This window comes from Echinops telfairi, unplaced genomic scaffold, assembly GCF_000313985.2.
Source record: "Echinops telfairi isolate 266 unplaced genomic scaffold, ASM31398v2 ScPeMD7_2;HRSCAF=8, whole genome shotgun sequence".
In the NCBI taxonomy this organism is placed as follows: Eukaryota; Metazoa; Chordata; class Mammalia; order Afrosoricida; family Tenrecidae; genus Echinops; species Echinops telfairi.
In genome coordinates this window covers 38,722,033-38,734,122 of record NW_022103898.1, presented here as the reverse complement: position 1 = coordinate 38,734,122, position 12,090 = coordinate 38,722,033, and the positions used below count along the sequence as shown (strand labels likewise).

General features: G+C 37.5%; 1 protein-coding gene across 1 annotated transcript in view; it reads right to left on the bottom strand.

Annotated features, from left to right (window-relative positions):
- LOC101640029 (adenylosuccinate synthetase isozyme 2-like) overlaps positions 1-11,746 on the bottom strand; it is a 31,769-nt gene extending 20,023 nt beyond the window's left edge. The window contains exon 1 of the mRNA XM_004700764.2: positions 11,654-11,746. Within this exon, the coding sequence (XP_004700821.1) occupies positions 11,654-11,746 (93 nt within the window). The remainder of the gene's footprint in view (positions 1-11,653) is intronic.
- Positions 11,747-12,090: the final 344 nt, after the last annotated feature.

Sequence of the window (12,090 nt, the reverse complement as noted above, 5' to 3'; positions counted from 1 at the left end):
GATAGCCAGGCACCATCAGCCTTCTTCACCACACTTACTTATGCACACATTCGTCTTCAGCGTTTATGTGGGGTAGGTGGTCACACAATGATGGTTTTTGTTCTTTGGTGTCTGCTGCCTGTTCCCTTCAACACTTATAAGCAAGCTTTCTGGCTCTGTAAATGGTTTGCCTTTGTCTTCTAACATAATGATGATCAGTTCCAGCCCACCCAGTAGCAGTATGAAATAGAAATATGATGACTTCTTCCATAAATATTACAATCATAAAGCATAAGACCCTGTGTGGCAGTTCTACTCTGTGGCACATGGGATGAACATGGTAAGAATTAGCTAGATGGCAACCACCAACAAGATGAATCACTGCAGACACATCATGGTTGTCGCTGGCCCGAAAAATGAGAAAAAAAGAAAAAGAAAAAAGGAAGAAAATCATGATGGAGACTAAAAGGTAGAAAAACAAAAAGAAAGACATAAGCAAGAGAAAATTTTACACAAGTATAAGCAGAGAAATAGGTGACCAATCGGACACTACTTTCTCCCAAATAAAACAAATGCTATAGACCTTTTAAAACTCATATGTTTATTGAAACCTTCCCTCAATATTAGCTAGTTAGTAACAGGGCATTTACTTCAAGAAAAAAATGGGGCCATATTACAAATGTTTTGCTCGTTTGCTACTCCAGATGGGCGAGCCATTCAAAAAGACAGTTAAATAAACATCATTGACTGGTCAAAGTGCTTTGAGTGCCATAAAGATTTGGGCTGAACATTCAAACACAGGTCTCTCTTGGTTGCCATCTGTCAAATTAAAGGGAAACGGTCAGAAATACACAGGTCCACACACTGAATATCTTCTGCCCACTTTTTCTTCACATAAGCCTTTCGTTCCTCCGGACTTCTTCATTGTCTTATTTCCAACCTGAAACAGACAGGCACACTTCCTCTGCAAGCATTTTCTTCAAAAGAGAAAATGGCGTGTTGTGTTTGTTTGCTTGTTTGTTCAAAGTGTAAGAGAAAAAAAGTCACCTCAAAAATTTCACAAGTGATTATTAATGTTTCCTATTCAATATTCAGATCACACCCCGATGAAGTTTAAATGGCAGGCAGCTTCCTAGTAATAATGTGAAAGCGAGAAAGCTAATTTATATTTAATTGTTTTCAAAGTTAAGGTTCCTGTAAAGCATGGCTAACTTTATTCAAGAAATATTAAAACTTTACTACTCTCAGAAGTATCTCAAGGAAAGCAACATCCTGAATGTAGCACAGATGTATCTGCATTCCATGACTGTGGTATTTACATAATCTGGTGTCACTTTGGGACTTGAGAGGATTAAGAGTGAAGGGGTGGAGTCTAGTCTGTCAATCAGGTCATAGCCAATGAGGCCTCTGTGTGGACATGGCCTTCTCCTAAGAATTCTGGGAACTCTGGTATTTCGTCCTTGGAGGTGGGAGACTTACTCTCTGGGCATATACCCTGGGAGACATATCAGCTAACAAGACACATGGAACTACAGCAGTGCCCTGAGCTGGAGAAGCCACTTGGACCTACCCTGATGCAACCTGACCTCTGGAGCCAGAGAAGCTCCGAAGAGACCCTGCCAGCACTGAGATGCTTCTACTGCCACTGGATCCGAAAGTCTTTCTACCTACTGCCCTGTGATCTTCCTGCATTTGACATCATTGCATGTGTTTTGTGAGTCTGAAGAGGACTTTACAGATTGGTATCAGACATATGGGCTAATATCAGACTTATGGGCTTGTACTGGACTGGGTTGAGATGCTTTCTTAATGTACAATTACCCTGTATATAAAACTCTCTCTTGTACACATATGAGTTTCTATGAAATTGTTTCTCTAATCGACCCAGACTAACAACAATAAATCTTCTGATTCTGTGAAGATACTTGATGAACCTGGATTAAGGTATTCACGCAAAGCTAAAATAATTTATCATATACAATGTGTAGTGATTCTTACTGATGGCCCTTCTGGAAAAATGAAATCCTAGGGTGCACCAGTGGCTTACACTCAACCACTAGCAGAAAGAATGGCAGTTCAAGGCTTTCTTTCTCAAGGGCTTTATTGTTTCTGGTTTTTGTTTTGTTTTTCTTTTTTTTTTTTTTGTTTCTGGTTTTTTAGTTACCAGGAGAAACCAGTTCATTTTGTAATTTCTGTGGCCCTCTGTGACCCTGTAGAACAGGGGAGGACTGCTATGTAGTTTTCCACTTTTCCCTGGAGTGCAAAGCCTCATCTTTAGCCTATAGAGTGGTTGAGGGGTGGGGTGGGGGAATAAGCTGCAGTACAGAGGGCAGAAACAGTGCTTTGCTTTTATAAGGATTTGCTTTAATAAACAGAGAAAAGCCTGCAGGGGCCGCGTTCTACTCTGTCTGTCGTACAAGGGCAGTCACTTGACAGCAGCAGGTTTCAGCCCCTCAAACAATCACTTCCATCCAGTCCATTCTGACTTATGGTGCATTTTCATGTTTTGCCTTCTTTATTGAATATTTAAATTTCTCTGGAAAATAATTTCTAGGTCCATGTTAACTTTATTCTTTTTCTTTTTTATTCTCAGTCCCTGTGAGTGTTAACAGTACTGGAAATCTCAATAAGAGATTTCAAATAATACATAATGCTCTTTGGTGTAAAAAATCCCTTTAGATTTCATGATTATAAAAATAAACAGATATCCCATTTCCATAATTTGCTCACTTTGGAAATCTGTGCACGGCATATATATTTGATAAGTTTTGGCGAAAATGTTAGACAGAGTTCTAAACTCATGGCAGTTCATTGCATTGTCCGAGGTAGAGCTCAGTGATCCTTCTTTTTGACTTTCTTGAGGTTTTCTAGGTCAGGTGGGAAGAAGGTGTGAAGATGGACTCTAGTGACCTGTGAGCTGTTACTTTGAATTTAGAGTTCTCAGGCTCTTCCTTATACTAGAGGCCGGACTTTCTCCTCATTCAACACTTGAGTCTATCTTACCAGGTGAAAATTCTGGTTTTGTTGCTTGTACTGGATGTACAATCTTGGTGTGGTGGGTTGAATAGCACATAAATTAACAGAGCATTTAGTGGCTAGGGGATTTTGACTTTTGGCAACACCATGTATTTCATAGAAGAACTGTGCGTCACGGGGCCTTCAATGACTAATTTCCTAGTAGTAGATTGTGGGGCCTTTCCTCTAAGGAACCACAGGATAGAGGCAAACTGTCAGTCTTTGGTGAGTAGTTCAGCATGTTAATTATTCAGGGAACTTCAAGTTTAATAGTACCTCCCATTACCCCCCAAGTTCATGTTCACCAAGATTTTTCAGAATATGACTATCTTTGGAAATAGGGTCTTTGGAGATATAATTAAGATGAGAAAACCTTGGATTCGAGTGGGCACTAAGTCTTACTGATAACCTTTTTAGGAAAAGGAAAGGATGCAGATAGACAGACACAGGTGAGAAAGCTCATATGAAAGCGGGGAAAGAGGTAGTCGCTGTGCAACTAGAAGCTAGGAAATGGCAAGTAATGCTGGCAACCACCAGAAGGTAGGAGAGAAATATGGAACAGTTTCTCTCCAGAAGAAATTCCTTACAGCAACTTCAATGCAGATTTCTGAACCTCAGAAAAAAGCAAATTACTAAATTTCAGTTGCTTAAAATCACTGAAAGGAGCCTTGGCGGCCCAATAATGATAGTGCTAGGTTGCTAACTAAAATTTGGTAATTCTAACCCATCAGTTGCTCCATGCGGAGCTGTAAAGATTATGGTGACTATTTGGGGGATCCCAAAAGAATAATCTTAATAACCATTCCTCAAATGATGTAGTGTAATCACAGGGACTTATTACAAAAAGGTTCAAGAAAATTGAAAATGGCATTGGTGAGAAAAAAAGTGAGGAATTTTGCATTGACGACTTCTTTTTCCATCCTGACAATACACCTGCTCTTGCTCTGAAGACAGGTTAGAGGGATGGAAACACGGGCTTCATAAGCATAGACACCCACATGGAAACTTATCTGAGAAGCATTCACTTCACATTTTTCTATTTTCAGTACAAATTTTCATGATTTTGTAGCAACTCTTTTTTATTCATTTTCAAAAGTATGCCACATAGTCTTGCATATAATATGGATAAAATGAATGTCACTTATTTTGATAGCTCTATATGAAGTGATATACACTGTGCTGTATACCGATATGGATTGGCGCCATTTTGCTTCCATCCATGAACTCATGAAGGTTCACTCTCCTTCCAGCTTGCTGTCTTTCCTATGGTCAGGCCATCTTTATACCTTCCCCTACTCACAGACTCAACTTTCAGATAATCTAGCTCTTACCTCTCACCTCTCTCATTCTCTCACTGGCTTATCCTTGAGCTGCTCCACTTTGTCCATCAATTTACCCTTGAATCCAAAAAGTTACCAGACATATTCTGGGCAAGTCTAGTTTTATTTGGCCAAAAAGTATTTTAATTAGACCTTTGTGAAGTCTGCTCTGTTTTTCTCCCTGAGTGATGTGAAGTGGACACAAAAGGGCATCGAGAAATCGTCTATTCTTTGGCTCCATCATTCTTTGTATTGAAATAACAACCTATGTGCCTCCTCAAATTTCCTCATCTCTCTCTCTCTGTTGGCTCATTACCAACACCATATTGTCATTCTTCTATTGGTCTTAGATAATCCATGCTGTAGCTTATGACTTTTTAAATAAATATAAGAGACCTGACAGATGAGAGGAAGCTGTATTTAATGGTTTATTAGCAGGTCAGTTCTTCCTTCCCACCGCTGTGGAGACAATCAGCACACTGACAAATCAGTGGGAGATTGTTTCTGTCCTTCCTAGCTTGGCAGGAGCCATGTGTGGCATAAGGCCACATCCTCCTGCAGCTCTTGCTCTCATTTCACATCGATTGTTTCTCTGACCTTCGCTGCTCTGGACTTCTACCTGCCTAATAGCAGTGCCACCTCTGTATTCGTAGAAGAGCTGGCTAAGAGACTCTTCATGGATTTCTAAACCACCTTAATGCTTTCTTTCTACCTTCTTGGGTCACCATTAAGTTCATTGCTTAAATTCTGCCAATATTAATTGATAAGAACACTGTCATTTTCCAACTATACACTTTACATGGTATTCCTTCTATATGGCATTCTTTCTTGTGGGTAGAGATGGACTAAAATTCCTCAATATAGAGAGTCATTTCTCCAGTGGTTCTTCTTCTCTCCCTTGTCACATATAAATCAAATCTAAGCATTCCCTTAAGTCCCTCTGTAGTTCAATTCTATAACCACCAGCTGTTGGGGACCTATCACTTTCCTAGATCTGCCACGTATTTTTCCAGCCACTCATAAATTACCCACTACTGCACAGCTCAACAGTCAGACTGAGAATTATAGAATGAGAATTATATAGAATATTGGACATTAACAATGATTTTGTTATATTTGAAAACCCAACATTTCAGTCCTTCTATAAGATTATTAAACATTATTTAAATATGCACAAATATCTTATTTTTTTCCATTACAATGGAGACAGACATATTGGTTGAGAGCTTAATTTATCATCTCAGATTTGAATATGGTACCAGAATCTAATTTTTTATTTGTCTATGATTTATCTATGATAACAAGCTTACCTGTTACTCTAACATAAATAATTATAATGTGAAAAATAAAAGAGTAGGAAATAGTATTTTATAATGTTATTGTGGAAATTAAAGAGACAAACATTGTTAAGCATCAATTATATGTTAAGTGTTCTCCTAGTCACTGGGTATAAAAAATTAAATAATTATGAAATACTTTTTCTATTGATTGATACAATGTTAATGTTTAATAATGGCTACTACTTATATGAGTAACATCTTCTTGAAGTCCTCCCAATAATTTCAATTTCACTATATCTTCTAATCCATTAATGGAGACTGATCTCTATTCCAATCTTAGCAATATCAGTGAAAAATCAGTTCTGACATCATTCCCTTTTGTTGATTTTTTAATTTATATGTCCTCTGTTATGTAAAAATAAATCCACTTTCAAGTAAGGAGATCATTCTCAAATTTCTATTTCAAGGACTATAGTAGTATATGATTATAAATGCTAGAGGGTCTTTTCCATTTCACACAAACCTTTTTGTTTTCCTAGTATAGCTTGGACATTCTTTGTTTGTGTTTGCACTATATTGATGGACAACAATGAAATGATGACAATAATGATAACAAATCACATTCCTCATAGTGATTATATGCTATCAGATGTCTACAAATAATAAAAATGTTCATAATACATAAGTAAAGTTTTCAATATATCCAAACACTTTGCATATTCCTAAGAAAAAGATACATATGACTCCATACGTGTTCAGAACTATATAAAGGTATGACCATATTAACTGATACTCAAATTTTGTATTGAAATTTTAAAGTTAAAAGTAAGTATTAACTAAAAGAGCTACTATTTTCCTGCCTCAAGGGTTATCTTTCACTCCATCTCCGGTATCTGCACTTCAACTTCAAGTTCAAGTCTTTAAGAAATGTTCCTGTTGGAAAAAACGCTTGGCCATAGGGTTAATACTGACTCAAGTTTTCCAAGGTGCTGATATTTATGACAGAAGTTCATCACTTGTTCCCCCACACAGAAAGGCTGGTGTGTTTGAACTGTTAATCTACAAAGACCATTAAGGGCAAACATCTATATTTTTAAATATTAAATTATAAATTGAAAACAACATGTACAGGTCAGTTCCTAGCAGGAAATGCATGAGATTAATTCCAAAAACCATATTGCCATCAAATTGATTCTAGCTTACAGTGAGCCTATAGGACAGAGTAGACTTGCTCCTGTGGGTTTCTAGGGTTTTAAATCTTTATTGGTGTAGAAAGCTTCATCCTTCTCCTTTGGAGGGGTTGGTGGTTTTGAACTGCGCTACCTTGTGGTTAGCAGCCCACCAGCACTCTGCATTAGAATTAGGAAAAAAAATTTCAGAATAAATGTACTGAAAAATGTAGTTATTTGGGTTATCACACATAAACAAGTATCAATCTTTGGGAAAAACACCATTTTCAAATATTTGTGCTAAAATGTCACACCCATGTTTTCATGATTGTAAAGTCCTGGTAGATGAAATCATACACTAGGCTTCACATATAGCATTTTTGTTGAATTGATAGAAAATATGTGTGTTTTTGCTTCTTCTGAATATTTCCCTTGAGAAATAGAATATTTCCCAATTCTGAATTCACATGAGAATTGACTAGGTTAGAGCTATGTATACTTAAGCTACTCTTACAAAAGTTTAAGTTGATATATTTAGCACCAGTTTTGGAAATGGTAGCATGATGAAGTAAAAATTTTTAGTATGGCTCTTCTACCCAAATTTCTGTAACTCACAGCAAATGATGCCTGATAAATGAATGATCCCTTTGGCACCTCATGATCACACAGGCTGGTGTGCTTCTTCCATGTGGACTTTATTGCTTCTCAGCTAGATGGCTGCTTGTTTACCTTCAAGCCTTTAAGACCCCAGATGCTATATCTTTTGATAGCCGGGCACCACCAGCTTTTCTTCACCACATTTGCTTATGCATCTACTTTGTCTTCAGCGATTGTGTCCCTAAGGTGAGCATCATGGAATGCCAGTTTAATAGAACAAAGGCTTCTTGCATTGAGGGGGTACTTGCAGGACCAATGCAGGACCTACCTACCTACCTACCTCTTGCTATCAGTTGTCATGTCACTGATATCACTCATTTCAATAATAGATGTCGAAATGGAATTCTAACTTGACTTCTGCATCTGTCATCCTTTTGCTAACGCCAAAACAAACAAACAGCAAAACAAACTCCAAACACTGCAATTGAGTCTATTCAAACTCATAGTGACACAATAACACAGAGTAGAACTGTCCCTGTGAGTTTCTGAGACTATAACTCTTTATGGGAGTAGAAAGTCTCATCTTTATACTATGGAACTTCTGGGGTTTTGAACTCCTCACCTAAAGGGTAGCAGTCCAATGAGTAACTACTATAACTCCTTCATTTCACTGTACTCTTACCTTAAAATAGTATCCTTCTCAATCATACTATTTCTAAAAATATTCCAGGGGCTTATTTTAACTCATTTAAAGAGTACAGAACAACTTGTGAGACCTGGAAGCCATCTGACTTACATCACTTCTATCTCTTTATCTCTTACCACTCTTCCCTACTAACCACTCAAGTTCTTCCTCAATCATTTCCAACCCGTTAATTGTATTTGTCAATCACACTTTGGGGTCAGAGTTTCCACATTTCCTGTTCGCTCTGCCTGCAACTCTTGAACTCCAGATTAACTGTGTGATGCATTATCTTTCTTCCTCCAAGTCTCCACTCAAAGATACCTTCTTTACCACTTTGAATAAAATAGCACCCACTACAAAGAAAATATATTATGCTTCTTCATAACAATGATCAGGCAGTGGCTTATACAACAAAACACAAAATAATATAATAATGCTTGTAACTAGTTATCATTGAGTCAGTTACAACTCAAAGCGATCCTATGTCTAACAGAACAATATGGTGCCTGGCTATCTGCCATGCTCACAATCATTCCTATGTTTGAGCCCTCTGTGCCTCCATTGTATCCACACTGGACAAGATCTTCCTCTTTCACTTACTGTCTCCTGTATCAAGCACAATATCCTTCTCCAGGGGCTATGTTTTCCTGATCACATGTGAAAGTGTGAGCCAAATTCTCATCACCCTTGCTTCTAAAGAGCATTCTGGCTGTACTATTAAGAGATTTACTTTTCTTCTTGTAGTTCTTGGCATATTCAATTTTGTTCACCAGTGCCATAATTCAAAGACATCGATTGCCCTTTGGTTTTTCTGTTTATCCACTTGGTATTTTATCCAATTCCAGTATGCACATAAGATGAATAAAAATACCATGGCTTGGGCTGGGTGCACCTTACTCCTTATGGCGGCAGTCAGTGGTATAACTCAATACTTCACACCATAATCCAAAGGTGTCGATTCTTTTTGGTCTCTTTTTATTCAGTGTCTAGCTTCCACACACTTAATCTTCATTAAAAATACCATGCTTTAGTCCAGGCACACTTTAGTCTTCAAAATATCTTTGCTCTTTAAAACTTTAAAGAGATTTCTGCAGCATATTTGCCCAGTGCAAACTGCTGCCTTATTTCTTGACTGCTGCTTCCAGCAGTGTGGGTGCAAGTAAAAGCGTTATCTGGACAACTTCAAAATGGACTGTGGTTATGATAATGTTGCTAATTGGCCCAGGTGTGAAGATTTGTTTATCTGTATAAAACTATTGACTAAAATTCCTTTCTGTCTTTTTGCTCCCTTTAGTACATTGATGGTGATGTGCCTCACATGTTAGTACTTATTTAAAAAGAGCTATTTTCTTTCTCATCAAAATTCGTTCCCGGGCTACAAATGAGAATAATTACCACTAACTGGGTCTTTAACAAACTGCAGTGGAGTTAAACCAGAGATACACTTCTTATTTAGCCTTACTTTAAACCAAGAGGGGAGAGAGATGAGGCTATCTACTTTGGTAAATATTTATAGTCTCCGCAACCCTATACAGAGTTGTTATGAGTTAGAATCCACTTGATGGTAGCTGTGTTTACTACAAGAAAAGCTGGGTGACTTTTCAATGATATAACACTTCACTGGTTGTTTAAATCATTTGTTGCCAGTGGAATTTGTTTTGATTATTTCAAATTGGTGTCAAATTTAAGATCATTAGAAGTCAAGTCGAAATTTCCCAAATGTTCATAACCTGGGGACTAGATTCCTAAAATTTTGTATGTTTGGATTGAAATTTTCTTTTATTTTTAATTTGCCTCCCTCAAAAATCACACTGTAGCAATTTCAATTGTCCAGCACAATAGTCTCAAATGAGGTAAAACTAGGTGGCACCCTGTCTTCTTGTTTCAGTTGTGATATTGTAAACAATTTTTTCCTCAGTCTGTTTACCAGTATGCTTTTCTGATTTTCTATACTTTGCTAGCACTTTTGTTGTTTTTAAAATCATCTTCAAACATTTGTGCTACATGATACCGAGTATCCATCTATGCATTCACCAGAAATTTAAGTCTGTATCTGCCTTATGAAAACAATGTATGTGTTAGAAAACCTTAATTTTGTCATGAGTTGTCCATAAGCCCATTATTGAATCAAATATACAAATAGATGAGAGACCTTTGATTAATTAATACAGTATTGTGACCAGAGGCTTGCAGGCACCGCAGTTTGTGTTTCCTCTGGTCCAGCATGGTAGCATTCACTAACTCAGTGTTGGCAGAACTTTAGTGAAACTAAGGACTGCGAGAAGTAAGGCTTGACTGGGTGTGTGCACATTCGTGTGTTTTTATCTTCCCCATTGCCTTTCTGCTCAAATATAATTTTAAAAGGTTAAAAATCATGGCTCTCAAATAAATATTGGAGGATCACATATCAAAATATTTCTCTTTTCAGATTCTAAACTGGGAAGGATTTTATTATTTAAAAAATATTAATTCAGAGTAATACATATACCATTTCCTTCCATAGTTCAATCACATCAAGCAGAATTGTGCAGTTGCTACCAAAATCAGTTACTAAACATAAATTTTCTCCCTGGCCTCCTTGACATTGTCTCCTTTTTACCTGCCCCCCTTCTTCAGTGTAACCTCCTCCCCACCCCACCCTTGAAATTCTTATTCTACTTGCTGTCTCTGTAAGTTCATCAATTCTGGGTTTCATATACCAAAACACATAAAAACATACAACTTTATGAGAGTGAATTAATAAAGCTCCTAGTAAAATAAGGACGTTTTATGATAGGATAACAGGTTTGGATAACAGAATTAATTATTACAGAAAAATAAAATGTAACCTTTGACACTACTTAGTCCACTGAACAAAAATCATTTGAATCTCTATTGGACTGCAAGTTAGACACAGTCCAGCAGAGTTGTAAAATAACCTTGTTGATGGTTAGTCAAGCCTAAGACTGTATTGAAAGGGCACTCAGTAATTTCTATGCCTGTTTCCAGTTGCCAAATGTTATGACATTTCACAAGGTCAGGGAACATGATTCTTTTTCCTGGTGTTGTATCCCTACCTAATTCAACAGTAAAGGGCAGAAAGTATATCTTTTTCTTAGTTTAAGTTCTCCAAAGACTAGGCATGGAGACAAAGTACTGAATACGCAGTTTTAGCGCTATTCAATAAAAACTGACAGTGGAGTAAGGAATAAAGAAAGAAGAAAATGAGACCAAATGGGTATTATATGGCACAACTTTCCAATCAGCAATGAGAACAGTCTGATGAAGAAACTGGAAGACAGAGAAGAATATGCTTGGAACTAGTCCAAAAAAAGAATGAAGATCTTATGTATGTTATTCGCCTTTTCTTGAAGATCATTCATTGAGAGCCACTTCCAGGAATGTTAGATATCTTTTAATGTCTTCTTTGTTGTGGGTACCGAGTAACTATGATACTGAGGTCAGGAAACAACCAAGCAACATAATGAGCAATTGTGCACAATAAAGGTAATCCCCAGTGAGCTGCCTTTAGCAGTGTCCAGAGAGGGTATCCACAGTTTAATGCTTGATTCTTTCTTTCATAACCGTGGTTTCACACAGATTAATTTAGCTCATTTGTGATTTACTTACTTCACTCAACATAACATCCTCCAAATACATGCGTGTCATGAGGTGATTCACAGTGCTGTCATTGTTCTTTAATGTACGCATGTCATATTCCATTATGCATATGTACCAACATGTATTTATCCCTACTTTTGCTGATTCAGATGATTTCCATGTGTGTTCGGCTAGATTGCCTAGAGAAATAAAACCAGTAACGCTCAAATATGTATAAGATAGAACATTCCATCAACAAGGCAGCCCAGTCCAGTGCAGCTCACGTCACTGGGTCCGACACAAACTAGACCCCTCTTCAACGTCACTTAGCTTCAGGCTGGTGATGAAACAGATGAAGCAGAAAGCAGGGCTCAGAGGCCCGCGGGTGCAGCACTGACTGATGAAAGTGCACCGGTTACTGGTTTTTGAAATGGTGAATGTGAATAGATTTGAGGTATATTTGTGAT